At 41.2% G+C, this 14340-nt stretch overlaps 1 protein-coding gene across 1 annotated transcript in view; it reads left to right on the plus strand.

Annotated features, from left to right (window-relative positions):
* Rrn3 (RRN3 homolog, RNA polymerase I transcription factor) overlaps window positions 1-14340 on the plus strand; it is a 34501-nt gene that overhangs the window by 8220 nt on the left and 11941 nt on the right. Inside the window, exons 4-12 of the mRNA XM_031363104.1 lie at window positions 1193-1282; window positions 1375-1504; window positions 2019-2078; window positions 3189-3252; window positions 4233-4302; window positions 5265-5363; window positions 9022-9114; window positions 10869-11007; window positions 12328-12458. Coding sequence (XP_031218964.1) covers window positions 1193-1282; window positions 1375-1504; window positions 2019-2078; window positions 3189-3252; window positions 4233-4302; window positions 5265-5363; window positions 9022-9114; window positions 10869-11007; window positions 12328-12458 — 876 coding nt within the window. The remainder of the gene's footprint in view (window positions 1-1192; window positions 1283-1374; window positions 1505-2018; window positions 2079-3188; window positions 3253-4232; window positions 4303-5264; window positions 5364-9021; window positions 9115-10868; window positions 11008-12327; window positions 12459-14340) is intronic.

Here is a 14340-nt window from a genome sequence, read left to right on the forward strand (position 1 = left end):
TGTGTATATGTATGTGTGTGAAACCTGAAAATTGAACTTGGGCTCTCTGCAAGAACAATATGAGTTCTCCAGCCTTGGCCCTAGTTTTCTGTATTGTATTTGTGACTTTTGTTGTTCTGGGGTTAAACTGGGCCTTGAGTACTGCTAATCCCAGTACTCTTGTGCTGATCTACAGCCATGCCCATTTCAGCAGATTCTTGACATGGTAAAAATGATAGCAATTGTGGCTGCCTTTTTCAGAGTGCTGTCTGTGTGCACTCTGTTCCTAATCTGGGCTCACTGAGGCAGCAGTTCCTAACTCTGTTCTTGTTCTTATTTTTCAGTGTTGGGGATTGAAAGCTAGGATGTAAGCATGCTGGGCAAGGGTTCTATCACTGAGCCACAGCCCCAGTTTTTGTTTGTTCTGTTCTGTTCAGGGTTTTGAAGATAGTCTTAGCTATGAAGTGTAGGCTTTTCTGAAACTTGCAATCCCCCTCCCACTGAATGTTGGCCTTACAGGTAGGTGCCTTGTGCCTTGTGGCTGATTGGCTTTTTTATTAAAAAGCTTAAATTTTTTAATTTATTTTTGTGTGTGGGCACAAAAGTCAGAGGACCACTGTAGACTAAGAGTTTTAAAAGATGATTATTTCTTATGTATGTTTTCCCTTTTGTGTATACCTGGGCACAGTGTACATGCCTGGTGACTAAAGAAGCCAGGGGAGAGTGTTGGATCCTCTGGTACTGGAGTTACAGATGGTTGTGAACCACTGTGTAGATGTAAGGAGAGTAGCCAGTGCTTTTGACCACTGAGCCAGCCTCCCAGTCATAGACTGGTTTCTTTTCATATTTACATGGCTTTTGGTGGTCAGACTCAGGTTACCAAACTTGTGCAGGAGTGCTGGACAGCAAATCCAGGGTCTCCAACATGGTAGGAAACAGCAATGTCAAGTGTCCTACATTTAACCCTTCACACGTTTTTGTTTGTTTTAATATTTATGTAATCTACGTTGGTCTGGAACTCAGAATATAGCTCAGGCCTTGGACTTGCAGCCTCTCTTTCTCAAAGGCGGAGACCACAGGAGTGCCACATTTTAGTGGAACATATCTGTTTTCCTGAGTCTTTCATTCTAGTGATAGAGGATCGGTACAGAGTAGATCCATTACTTTTCTGTAACACTAGACAGCTTGTGATTTTTCTTTGTTTTTACTTAAGGATGACCAGATCATTAACTGGCTGCTGGAATTTCGTTCCTCTGTCATGTACTTGACAAAAGATTTTGAGCAACTTATAAATATCATATTGGTAAGTACACTATATTTCACTGACTAGCAGATAATTTAGTACTTTGTAAACTGTGTGTATACCTTTCTATCATCTTCTTCTTTCATCTCTAGAGATTGCCCTGGTTGAATAGAAGTCAGACAGTGGTGGAGGAGTATTTGGCTTTTCTTGGTAATCTTGTGTCAGCACAGACTGTCTTCCTTAGGCCATGTCTCAGCATGATTGCTTCTCATTTTGTACCTCGTAAGTAGATGGGTTTTGCTTGTAAAAATGGATTTTCTTCTTCCTCTCCCCTACCTCTCACTTGTTTTGTCTGCCCTTACCTTCCTTACTCTAAAGACAGTAGTTTGTTCATCTCACAGTTACGACCTAAGGTTACGGTGGTGCTTCTGACGGCTGCTACTTTGCAGAGCCCTGTGATAGCACAAGGTATCATAGGCAGGAAGCATATGGATGTCATCTGACTTATTTAATTTCATTTTTGGTGTGTGTGTATGTGCGTGTTTTTCCTGCGTGTGTGTGTGTGTGTGTGTGTGTGCCCTGCCTACAAAAGAGGCTACAAGAATGTGTCAGATCCCTTTGAACTAGAGTTACAGGCATTTGTGAGCTGCCATGTGTGTGCTGGGGATCTGGTCCTCTGGAAGAGCTAGTTCTCTTAACTACTAAGTGATCTTTACTGTCTCTCACCTTTAAAATGCCTATTCATTGTTTATGCCCGTGACAGAGTAAAATATCAAAGTTTCTTTTTCCTCCAAAGCCCGAGTAATTGTCAAGGAAGATGGCATAGATGTGTCAGATTCTGATGACGAAGATGACAGTAAGTATTGTCTTAGAACATGGGTCCTATATGGTAAAAATCTCACCACTTACTCTCTTAGGGGGCCAATGACAAATGATAGCTTTTGATAGATCCTTTCTGGTTTGTTTTGAGACAGGGAAGGTCTCACTATGTAGCCCTGGCTGTCTTGAAATTCATATGTGGACCAATTTGTCCTCATATTCACAGAGATCCACCTGCTTCTGCCTTTGAGTGCTGGGGTTAAAGATATGCACCACCACACCCAGCTTGATAGGCTCTTTGACACATTCCTATTGTGCAGTCACCCACCCTAAGTGTATTACTAAAATAAATAGTACTCTCCAACCTGAATTGGAGACAGGGCTTTATGTATCCCAGAACTGGTCTTGATCTTATGTAACTGAAGAGGACTTGAACTTATGATCTTCTTTCTCTACCTTCTGAATGCTTGGTTACAGTATATACTACCATGTCTGTTTTGTGTAAATTGTACTCAGTGTTTTATGAATGTTAGGCAAGCACTCTACTAGCTGACCCCCTCCCCCACCTTTATTTTATTTTATTTTATTTTATTTTATTTTTTTAAGTAGTGTCTCTGTAGACCCGGCCTGGCCTCAAATTCATAGCAATTCTGCTGCTTCAGCCTCAGGAGTGTTTCATTATATACATGGTGGTGCTTCTGACAGCTGCTACTTTGCAGAGCACTGTGATAGCACAAGGTATCATAGGCAGGAAGCATATGGATGTCATCTGACTTACTTAATTTCAATAGCTATGCTTAGCCAAAAACTGTAGCTCTTTTAGAAGAATTTATGTAGGTGTGACAAAATCCATTTAATCCTCATTGTTAATTAAAGAGACAAATAATGCAATTCTTATTTCTCTGGTTGGTTGCTCAGTTTTTGTTAGAAAGTTTTTTGTAAGCCGGGCAGTGGTGGTGTACGTCTTTAATCCCAGCACTTGGGAGGCAGAGGCAGGCGGATTTCTGAGTTCCAGGCCAGCCTGGTCTACAGGGTGAGTTCCAGGACAGCCAAACTCTGTCTCAAAAAAAAATGTATTTTTAGCTTTAGGAACATGATTTTGCAGTTTTTAGTTTTGATGTTTATACTTTCAAATTTTTCTTTGTAGATCTTCCTGCAAATTTTGACACATGTCACAAAGCCTTGCAAATAATAACAAAATATGTCCCATCGTGAGTACTCTTTTGTTGACTTTGAATCATGGTGTTTGGTTTAACGAGTTAGGGGTTAATTCTGGCGGGTCACCTGCTGTAATGTGTGCACACATCTCTGGAAGGAGGAGAGAGATTAGTAGATTATAAAGTATAGTAGCATTAAAACCTGGGTTATATGCTCTTTTTCATGTTGAAATGGTGTTCCTATTTCCTATGTTCTTTTAATTTATTTAAAAATCTAATTTGTGCGTAGGCATAGGTGTTCAGTGTGTCATAAGACATCTATCAGACTAGGTTTCATTCTGCCACCTTGTAGCTAGAGCTCAAACTCAAGATGCAAATGTCTTTCCCTCCAAATCATCTCTTGTCCATTTAACATTTATATTTAATTTATACATAGTGGTTCTACCTCTGTTTTATATAGAAGTGGGTATTTTATCTTCAGTGGATACAGTATCTAAATACTTTTACAGAGATCCTGTATGTACATGTGTACTGTGCCATATGAATGAAATACAGTTATAAAAAGCTTGGTGGGCTTGTGGGTGTCCTTGGCAATGTTGCTTTTGTTAACTAAAAATGGGATGGGAATGGTGTATTGCATATATGGAATCTCAGCAACTGGGAAGGTGGGGACGGGAGCGTCATTTTTGGCTACACACAGTTTGATGCTGGCCTAGACTACATGAGACCCTGTCTTAATCAAAAATTCTCAAGTCAGTGATACTTTGCCTCTTTAATATACTTATGTACTTATATTTGTTTTAAAATTTAAACTTCTGTTAAGCTTTTGTAGAAGAAAAGCTTTTCTTTTGACTTGCTGTGGTAACAGTAAAGCATGGACTCATGTAAGTTGTTCGAGGTTCCTCTGAGACCCCTGACTGGGATTTACTTACGTGCCTTTTTTGCCTTTTATGTCGTCATTGCTCATATGCAAATGCAGGCATATTAGAAAGTCCAGTTAACATGGATTCCTTTTTTTTTTTTTTTTAAAATAGGACACCATGGTTTCTGATGCCGATACTGGTAGACAAATTCCCATTTGTGAGGAAATCAGAGAGAACACTGGTAAGAAGTCTTTCATGGAAAGATTGTTTTTAGATGGTATTATTATTGTTATTACTCTGAATTTCTTTAAAACATTTTTTAATGATTTATTTTTATTTTATGTCATTTTCTTTTATGTACATTGGTGTTCTGCCTGCTTGTGTGTGTGTGAGGATGTCACATCCCTGGAACTGGAGTTACAGACAGTTGTAAGCTGACATGTGGGTGCCAAGAATTGAACCTGGACCCTCTGGAAGAGCAGCAAGTGCTCTTAACCTCTGAGCCATCACTCCAGCCCCTAATATTAATATCTTAAAAATACCTTTGTAGATTTTTAAACTCAAGACTGTTTCACTGAGTGTTATGGGTGTAGGCCTGTAATCCTGCAAGTTTGAGGGCCATCCTAAGCTATAGTGTGAGATCTTACCTCAAATCAAGAGAGAGGACTGAGAACATTCCTCATATTGTTTTCTTTTTCTTACTATAATTTTTTGAAATAAGATCTTAATCTGTAACCCAGTCTGGCCGAGGTCTCCTAAGTGCTAGGATTATAATTGTGAGCTGCCACACCTAGTGTCTAATTCCTTGGAATTCTTAGTGTCATTACTATGTGCAAGTTATGGTCAGAATCCATTTCAGAAAACTTTTGTGTTGAATGCTTAAACAAGAATTACCAGGGAGGCTGCAGATGGAGCTCAGTGGCAGAGTGCTTGCTTAGCATGCCTAAGGTCCTATGTTTGACCCTCAGCACCACAGAGGAATAAAAGAAAGTTACCGGAAGTTAATAGTGTATTGTTACTAAGCAGAAACTCTGACTGGGGTGACTAGATTAATTATACTTAACATATATAGATGTGAGGAGTGCAGTTTAGAAACTTTTCTATTTAAAATATGTATTTAAAATAAAAGTTTTGTAATTGATGTTTTGTTTATGTTTTGAAGCACTGTGCTGAATTGTTCATCTTTTTATGTCTCATGCTTAGGAATGTTATGTTCATAACTTATTAAGGATAAGTTTATATTTCCCAACTTTGAGGCGTGAAATTCTGGAGCTTGTTATTGAAAAGTTGCTCAAATTAGATGTAAGTATCAGATCACCTATATTTTTTCCTCTATTTTTATTTATGGGATTTTATGACTATGTATTTGTATGTGGAAAACAGTCTAGATCTTTGCTTCATTCTAGTCATACTTTTTGGACTTTGCCTATTTTCTGGGAATTGTAGACAGTTCAGATTGGTTAGGGACAAAGTGTAGTCATCAAAGAAAGGCAGAGGTGCATTGTGGGAAGTGCTGTGAGATTGCCTGAAGGAACTGTATGTATGATATGGTGTGAAGAAGGCCCAGAATGAATGTTGAAATGAGGTGCTGCATCTATTTATGTTTGAAAATTCTTACTTATGTATAATATAAGGAGAAACAAGTCAGGCTTTGTTTTGTTTAAAGAAACAAAGAGGAAAGAGGCTGTATATGATAAATGTTCCAGTTTTGACAGGTTTAGCTGCAGGTAGGGGCTAGTTGGAGAGTACTTACTGTGGTAGTTTCAATAGTTATGGCCCCCATAGACTCATGTGTTTAAATTCTTGGCCCATAGGGAGCGGTGTTATTAGGAAGTGTGGCCTTTTAGAGTAGGTGTGGCCTTGTTGGAGGAAGTGTGTCACTGTTGGGGTGGGCTTTGAGGGCTCCTATGCTCAAGCTCAGCCCGGGATACAGTTTCCTTCTGCTGCCTGCAAGCAGCAGATCAAGATGGACAACTTAGGGCTGGAGAGATTGCTCAGTGGTTAAGGGCACTAACTGCTCTTCCAAAGGTCCTGAGTTCAATCCTTTATAAGAGTTGCTGTGGTCACACTGTCTCTTCACAGTGATAGAACACTTACTGAGACACTTACCAATGAGTTGTAGCCAGAGAACAAGCTAGAGAGAATAAGAATAGCCAGAGAATAAGCTAGTGGAACAATTCAGTCAGGACAGGGAGCGGGAGTGGCCAGAACTTAATCTTTGGATGTTGGGAGGATTTGGAAGAAGAGAGTCTGTCTGGTCAGGATGAGCAAAGCAAAAGTCATTGGACTTGGTCTGTGTAGATGGCTTAGCAAGTAAAGTGCTCATGAGAATGTGGAGTAGATGCTGTAGCTAATAGTGAAAGTGCTTAGAAAGTAAAAATAGTCTCCAAAGCTGGCTGGTTGGCTAGATTGGCCTTGTCTGCAAACTCTAGGCTCTGAGAGACCCTGCCTTGGTGAATAAGGTTGAAAGCAATTGAGGAGGACTCCTGATAACATTGGGCTTACCCCCATAAATGTGTATAAATGTATCCCTTACATACAAACATGCATATGTATATACGTAACATACACACAATTAATTAATGTACTGATTGATTGACTGTGCCTGTGGGGGTCAGAAGAGGCATTCTCCATTGGAGTCAGTGGTGGTTCTGAGCAACCATGTAGCTGCTGGGAATTGAAACCCTTATCTTCTGGAAAAGCAGTCAATCAATGTTCTTGAGTGCCAAGCTATTTCTTTAGTGTTTGCATGTGAAATTTTAAAAAGTCCTTTCAATTGTAATAGTTTTTGGTGTTTTCTGAGATGGTTTGCCAGTAAATACTGCAGTGAACGGTACAGATCGAATAGGGCTTGAATACTTGAATAGGAGACTTGAATTGAGAATACTTGAAAACCCAAGGAGATACAATTCTACAACTCTTTCTTTTGATTTTTGTTTTGTTTTGGCTTTTGGTTTTTCAATACAGGGTTTCTCTTTGTAACAGCGCGGTATAAAGTCCTGGACTTGCTTTATAGACCAGGTTGGCCTCAAACTCACAAAGATCCACCTGCCTCTGCCTCCTCCCGAGTGCTGAGATTAAAGTAGTACACACCCTCTTCTCTACTCAGCTGTTGTTCTTTGAGACAGGGTCTTTCTGTGTAGTCCTGGTTGCCCTGGATTTCATTATCAATACCAGGTGGGCCTTGAACTTGCAGAGATCTGCCTCTTAAGTGCTGGGATTAAAGCATGCATTCCCATGTCCAGCAAGATAGAATTCTTTTTGTTTTTTAAATAATTTTTTAAGTTAATTTACTTATTATATGTGAGTACACTGTAGCTGTCTTCAGACACTCTGGAAGAGGGCATCAGATTCCGTTACAGATGGCTGTGAGCTACCATGTGGTTGCTGGGAATTGAACTCAGGACCTTTGGAAGAGCAGTCGGTGCTCTTAACTGTTGAGCCATCTCTCCAGCCCCAAGATAGAATTCTTAGTGGAGAAAAGTATTAATATTTTTTATTTTTGTTAGCTTTTGATTTCCCCCATCTTAAACATTTATTTACTTTTTGTATCCTGTGCAGTGCCATGTATGTGGAGATCCGAGGACACCTTAGGAAGTTGGTTTTCTCCTTCCACCATGTCTGATTGAGTGACTTGGTAGCAATTACCTTTACCCACTAAGCTATCTCCCTGGCTCTGAATTTCCCTCCCCCTCTCCCTCTCTCTCATTCTCTTTCATTTTCTCTCTCTCTCTCTCTCTCTCTCTCTCCCCCCCCTCTCCTTCCCTCCCCACCCCCTTACCTATCTATAAATTTGTCTTATGTATTATTTGTATGTGTATTTATGTGTTGTTTGATTGTGTGTCTACGCATCGCTTGTGTGCGTGGTATGTGCAGAGGTCTAAGGATGGGTATGAGCTGCCATGTGGATGCTGGGAGTTGAACTGAGGGGAAAAAGTACTCTCAACTGGTGATGGAGGTGGCATACTTGGTGGAGGCAGGTAGATCTCTTGAGTTTGAGGCTAGTCTGGTACAGAGTGAGTTCCAGGCCAGCCAGTGCTCCATAGAGAAATCCTGCCCTGAAAAACTGAATGGACGGACGGATGGATAGAAGGATGAATGGAAGGATGGATGAGTGGATTGGTAGATGGATATAGATGGATGGATGGATGGATGGAAAAGAACAAATGGCCTTAACAGCTGAGCCATTTCTCCAGTCCCTGAATTTTGTTTATTGAGACAGTGTATTGAACCGTAGCCCAGGCTGGCCTTGGATTCAAGGTAGCTCCTTGTCCCTGCCACATCCTTCAATATTCACCTTTTCTTTTCCTTTTTTTTCTTGAAGGGGGTCTCTGTCTCAATCTCCTGAGTTTTGGGATTACTGTTATATTCTATCACACACTGACAAAACAGTGTAGGGAACAGGGAGATGGAGTTTCTTGCTTGGAATTACATGTCTGGCTACCTGAATACATGAGCCCTGTGAAGTCTTATATTTCTAAAGAATATATGTCTGCAAGGCTCATGCATAGGCAGTAAGAAAAACTATGATTTGAATAGTGTGATCACATATCTACGACATTACAAAATGTAAGTGTCTTGGTCATGAAAGAGAGGTAATGAATGCCACTCTGCTGAGGCTGCCTGGAGTGTCACACATCTCTGTTAGGTCCACTGGTGAACCTAAGGACTTGCCTTTACAACTTTTCAGTTTTTTAGTTGTGGTTTGTAACACCATTATGTTGTAGTGTTAAACGATGCTAATGGAGCCCTTTAAGTAAGTTCAGTAAGCCTGGCACAGTGACACTCAGACTGCAGCAGCATCTCTCTTAGTTTGAGACCAATGTGGTCTACAAAGTGAGTCCCAGGACAGCCTGGGCTATGTCTTGAAAAACAAACAACATAAAGTATATATAGTGGATTAATTTTCAGCTACAGATATCTGCATTTTTAAATGCTTTCATTTATTTTTGTGATATAGGTGAGTGTATCTCGGCAGGATATTGAAGATGCTGAAGAGGCAGCAGCTCAGACTTGTGGTGGGACAGATACCACAGAAGGACTGTTTAATATGGTCAGCATCTCTTTGTTTTGACATTGATGGTTAAACTCCTTTGTTTTAGTCTTGTATTTTGATTCTTGTCCTTATTAGCAATTCTACTAACAAAAGCATACATTGGAGCTTTGTCACTTCAGAGTGTGGAAAGACAGCTTCTGGCTTAGCTTTTTCAAGGATTTCTATTAAGACAAAATAGTGGAGGGGCTGGAAGGATAGCTGTGCAGGCAGAGTGCTTGCCTTGTGTGTATAAGGACCTTAGTTTGACCCCTAGAGCCCAGATAAAAATGTGTCGTGACATGTGCTCAGAATCCTAGCACTGGTGAGGACAGACAGGAAGACCTCTGGCATGACAGCTGGGCTATTCTGGAATAAGTGGTGAGCTCTAGATTATTAAGAGACTCTGTTTCAGAGGTGGGCAGCAGTCCCAAGGAAGATGAAACTAAAGCAATACACATACATGTGCACATGTGTGCCTGCTCACATACTTGTGGTAAATATATGTGTGTGTATATATATATACTATATATGCATATATATAAATAAGTAGTTTAACAAACTTATTAATACCTTCTAAAATGAGTATGTTGTTGGGATTATAGGTAAATGACATGTTATTTACAGCCTATATAAGATGCAAATGGAGCCCTTTAAGATAAGTGCAGTAACCTTATCTTATATCTAAGGCTTTAAGTTTGTTTTTGGTGAAATTTGTTTTACTTTCATTCTTCAAATGTTTTTCATTGTTTCTGTAAGCCACAAGCATCTGAGAAAACAGCAAGCACAAAGTATCCCAGTTTAGTTTCTGTTTTTTAAAATTTATTTTATGTTCATTAGTGTCTTTTCTGCATGTGTGTCTGTATGATGTTGTCAGAAGCTGCCGAGGACTGGAGTTACAGACAGGTGTGAGGTGCCATGTGGAATAGAGTCCAGGTCCTCTGGAAGAGCAGCCAGTTCTCTAACAGCCGAGCCATCACTCTGGGGCCTAGTTTCTATGTTTTGCCAGTTAGATACCTTAAAGTCGACACTCTGATTGGGATGATGTGTACTGTGGAGGTCAACTGACCAAACTTTGTGCTGAACTGAGGTACTGTTGAGTCCAGGCATCAGGGAGCAAGAGAGCTGGGAGCAGCTAAGTGAGAGCCTGTTTTCTGGGTGTGGCAGGAAGTGGCACACATGTGTGCTGTGGGAGCATGGGTCAGAGGACAGTTTTTTGGAGTCTGTTGTCTTTTTCCATGTAGATTCTGGAGATGAGACAGACTACGGTCACTGAGAATCCCGATGGCTCTGTGCCACCTTTGACTCTTGGACATTGTTTCTGAGGCTGTGACTAGAGAGGCTATGCATTCTTAGCAGACAACACAGTAGCTTTAAGATACTTGCCCAGACCTGGGAAAGGTGACTCAGCCCCCGCACTGCAGACTTAGGGATGGGAACGTGTTGTTGGCATACACAGTTCTGTCTGGGTCTTCCTGAGAGTTAGGGCTAGGGATACATATGTGTTTACTCTGCATGAGGATCCAATCCCAGTCCCTCCCTCTCACACTTGACGCATCCCCCTCAAGCCCTCAAAAAATAAAGAAAAGGAAAAAAAGAGAATAGACTGGAGTTTATTTAAAATTCAAGCCCTGACTGATCCACATTTCTGCTTGAGAGTCTGGGACAGTGTGTGTGTTTTTTCCTCTTTTAGAAGAAATAATGGCCATTGTTGGTTTCCTTAGACACTAGGGACTTCTGAAACTTTTGTAATGTCAGTTTTCACTTGCTCAAAGGATGAAGATGAGGACACTGACCCTGAGAAGAAAGCTGACCAAGAGCGGCCTAGCCAGATGGCTCATCCCACTGCAGAGCGCCTGGACATCCTGCTCTCCTTGTTGCTGTCCTACATTGAGGATGTCTGCCATGTGCATGGTAACTTCCAGGGTACCCTGAGGATGAGATAAAGGGTCAGACACATAGCCTTCTGTGCCATTGTCACAGTTTAAAAATGGAGGCAATTGCTGGGCGGTGGTGGTGCACGCCTTTAGTCCCAGCACTTGGGAGGCAGAGGCAGGTGGATTTCTGAGTTTGAGGCCAGCCTGGTCTACAGAGTGAGTTCCAGGACAGCCAGGGCTATGCAGAGAAACCCTGTCTCAGAAAAAAAAAAAAAAGAAAAAAAGAAAAAAAAAGCCCTAAAAATGGAGGCAATGGGGTTAAGACTACCAATATTCAAAGTGAGACCTTCAAAGCCCATGATGTTCTCACTGTTGTGTGTTAAATGGAGTTTGTACAACCTTAGGAAAAGTCATTTGTATTTGAGATGCTCAGGAAGTTTAATGATGGTGTGCACCATTATTAGGGCGCACACCGTCTCAAGATGGTGCCTTCATTCTGTAGTTCCTTGAGAGGCCTTAGCAGGTATATTCATTATACTCAGTATCAGGACTTTAACTTTACAGAGCAAACTAGTCCTCAGGAAACAGCTTGGAGACTGCATGTCTATACACTCTTCTGTGATTTAAGAATGAGTTTATTAGCCAGGCTTGGTGGTACACAGGAGGTAGAGGCAGGTGGATCTCTGAGGTAGAGACCCAAGTCTCGGGACAGGCATGGATACATAGAGAAGCTCTGTCTCAAAAACCAAAAAAAAAAAAGGAATGAGTTTGATCAGCATAGAGGATACAGACCCAGTAGTCTGTGTCTGTAGTCTCAGACTTTGGGAGGTAGAGGCAGGAGGAAGATGAGTTCAAGATCAGCCTTTTTTACATAGAATTGCAAGGCCGCTTGGGCTATGAGACTGTGGCTTCACAGCAGCATGTGAAGTAAGGCCTTGATTCCTTGTCACTTGGATTACACTGAGAGAAGCAAAGTCTGGAGCCATTGAGATGACTCGGGATGCAAAACTGCTGCCTGCTTCATGTTGGGGTTCTTGTTTGGTTTGTATTTGCTTTTTGCTTTTTGACCTTTTCCTTATTTTTGTACTTGAGCCCCTGCCCAGTTGCTGATTTTTTGCTTGTTGGTTGGTTTGGTTTGGTTTTTCAAGAGAAGGTTTCTCTGTATAACAGCTTTGGCTAGCCTGGAACTAATTTTATAGACAAGGCTAGCCATGAACTCACAGAGATTCACCTGCCTCTGCCTCCCAAGTGCTGGGATTAAAGGCATGTAACACCACTTCTTTCAAATGCTGGTTCTTAATGGTATTGTGTTTCTTTGAAAATGTCTATGACATTAAAATTAAAATTTTCTCTGTAGGTAAAATTGATAACAATAAAACAAAGGATTTATACCGTGATCTGATATCCATCTTTGACAAACTTGTGTTGCCCACACATGCCTCCTGCCATGTACAGTTCTTCATGTTTTTCCTTTGCAGCTTCAAATTGGTAAGTAAAATGGCATTGCCATGCTGTTTGAATGATTGATTGATTGATTGATTGAATTGAATTGATTGATTGATTGGCTAGCCTGGAACTCAAGAGGTCTGTTTGCCTTTACCTCATGAATACTAGGATTAAAGTATGTATATCTTTGCATGTCTGTGTGCGGTTTTGTGTGTTGTGTGAGTATTGCTGCCCACAGCATTTAGAAGAGGGCATCAGATCCCAGATCAGAGCTGAACTTTGATTTCTGGAGCAATATGAGCTGCTAATCCCCAGCTCATCTCTCTAGCTTCTGTTTTATTGTTTTAGTCTTCATTTTCCTCCTTAAAAACTGGAAGACACTAAAGGTACTATCCTGCCTTTGATCACTAGATGGTGCCCTTCCTCTTCTGGTGGCACTGGGGCTTAAATCCAGCTCTTGTAAGGGAAGCAAGCAAATACTCTATCAACCAAGCTATCCTTGGCTCCCAACCCTGGAGATATTTGTGGGATGTTTTTAAAGTCAAAGTCTCTGTATAGCCCTGGCTGTCCTGGAACTACAGATGTAGACCAGATGGGTATCAAACTCAAAGAGACCTGCCTGCCTCTGCCTCCTGAGAACAGGTATTAGGCATGCTCCATTGTACCTGGCCTGGGGTATTGTTTCTTTTCTTCTCTCACAGTATTGAGAGCCACTGGAGGTGGATACTAGGAATCAAGCACGTATTTTTTTTTTTTTTTTTTAAATTTATGTATGCGAGTAAACTGTTGCTGTCTTCAGACACACCAGAGAGGGTAATGGATCCCCACCACAGATGGTTGTGAGCCACCATGTGGTTGCTGGGAATTGAACTCAGGACCTCTGGAAGAGCAGTCAGTGCTCTTAACTGCTAAGCCATCTCTCCAGCCCCCAAGCACATGTCTTTTAAAAGAGCAGCAAACTCTCTTAGCTGCTGAGCCTTCTCTCCAGCCCTTAATTATAGTTTGTGTGTATGTATGTGGGTGTGGGTATGTGTGGGTGTGTACATACTTGGACTTGCTGTAGTGTTCACAGAGGTCAGAGGACAACCTGAGGGTGTTTGTTCTCTTCCATTACTTGGGTCCCAGGGATCAAGCATAATTCAGTGAGCCATCTTTGGTCCCTTAACTAAACTTCTTAACCCAGAGTTTTAAAAACTGTAGGTTGGGGCTTTCTCCTTTTAGAAAAACAAAATCAAAGCCACAAGAGGTTCCCCAGCCCTATTTTGGGCAACTATTTTGTAGAGCCTATAACAATCCAGAGAAAATTGATTCAAAAGCTAACCTCAGTCTTAATGAAACCTGAATATTCCTGGCTTTAGAAAACAGTCTCTAGGGAGCTGGTGTAGGGCGTGCCTTTTGCTAGGAAGCCTGTCGGCAGTTATCCCTCTATTTATTTAATCTTGCATCTGGGTGGCTGATGAACAAATAGGATGCTTTGGGTTCATAGCAAGAACCTCTGGGGAGTTCCAGGGAGTGTGGATAAGCTCTGGTTTTCAGGTTTGGCTCAGCATCCAAATCACTAGGGTCTTGTCCTTTTTGAGATAGGATCTTACTACATATCCCTGACTGGCCTGGAACTTGCTGAGTAGGCCAGCTGGCCATGTACTTGCAGAGCTTTTATAATGTGAAGGTTACAAAGCTCTCCCTCAAACCTACATTCTGCATAGGGGTGTGTGTCTGTGTGTGTGTATATGTGTCTGTGTGTATGTCTGTGTATGTGTGTGTGCACACGTGTGCGTACGTGCGTGTGTGTATGTGTGTCTGCGTGTGTGTATGTGTCTGTATGTGTGTGCATTTTCTTCAGTATCTTAAAATTTTTTATTATGTGAGTTTTTCACTTGCTTGGTTAGATTTACCCCTAAAGATTTTTTTTTTTTTTTTTTTT

This window comes from Mastomys coucha, unplaced genomic scaffold (genome assembly GCF_008632895.1).
Source record: "Mastomys coucha isolate ucsf_1 unplaced genomic scaffold, UCSF_Mcou_1 pScaffold12, whole genome shotgun sequence".
Taxonomy (NCBI): domain Eukaryota; kingdom Metazoa; phylum Chordata; class Mammalia; order Rodentia; family Muridae; genus Mastomys; species Mastomys coucha.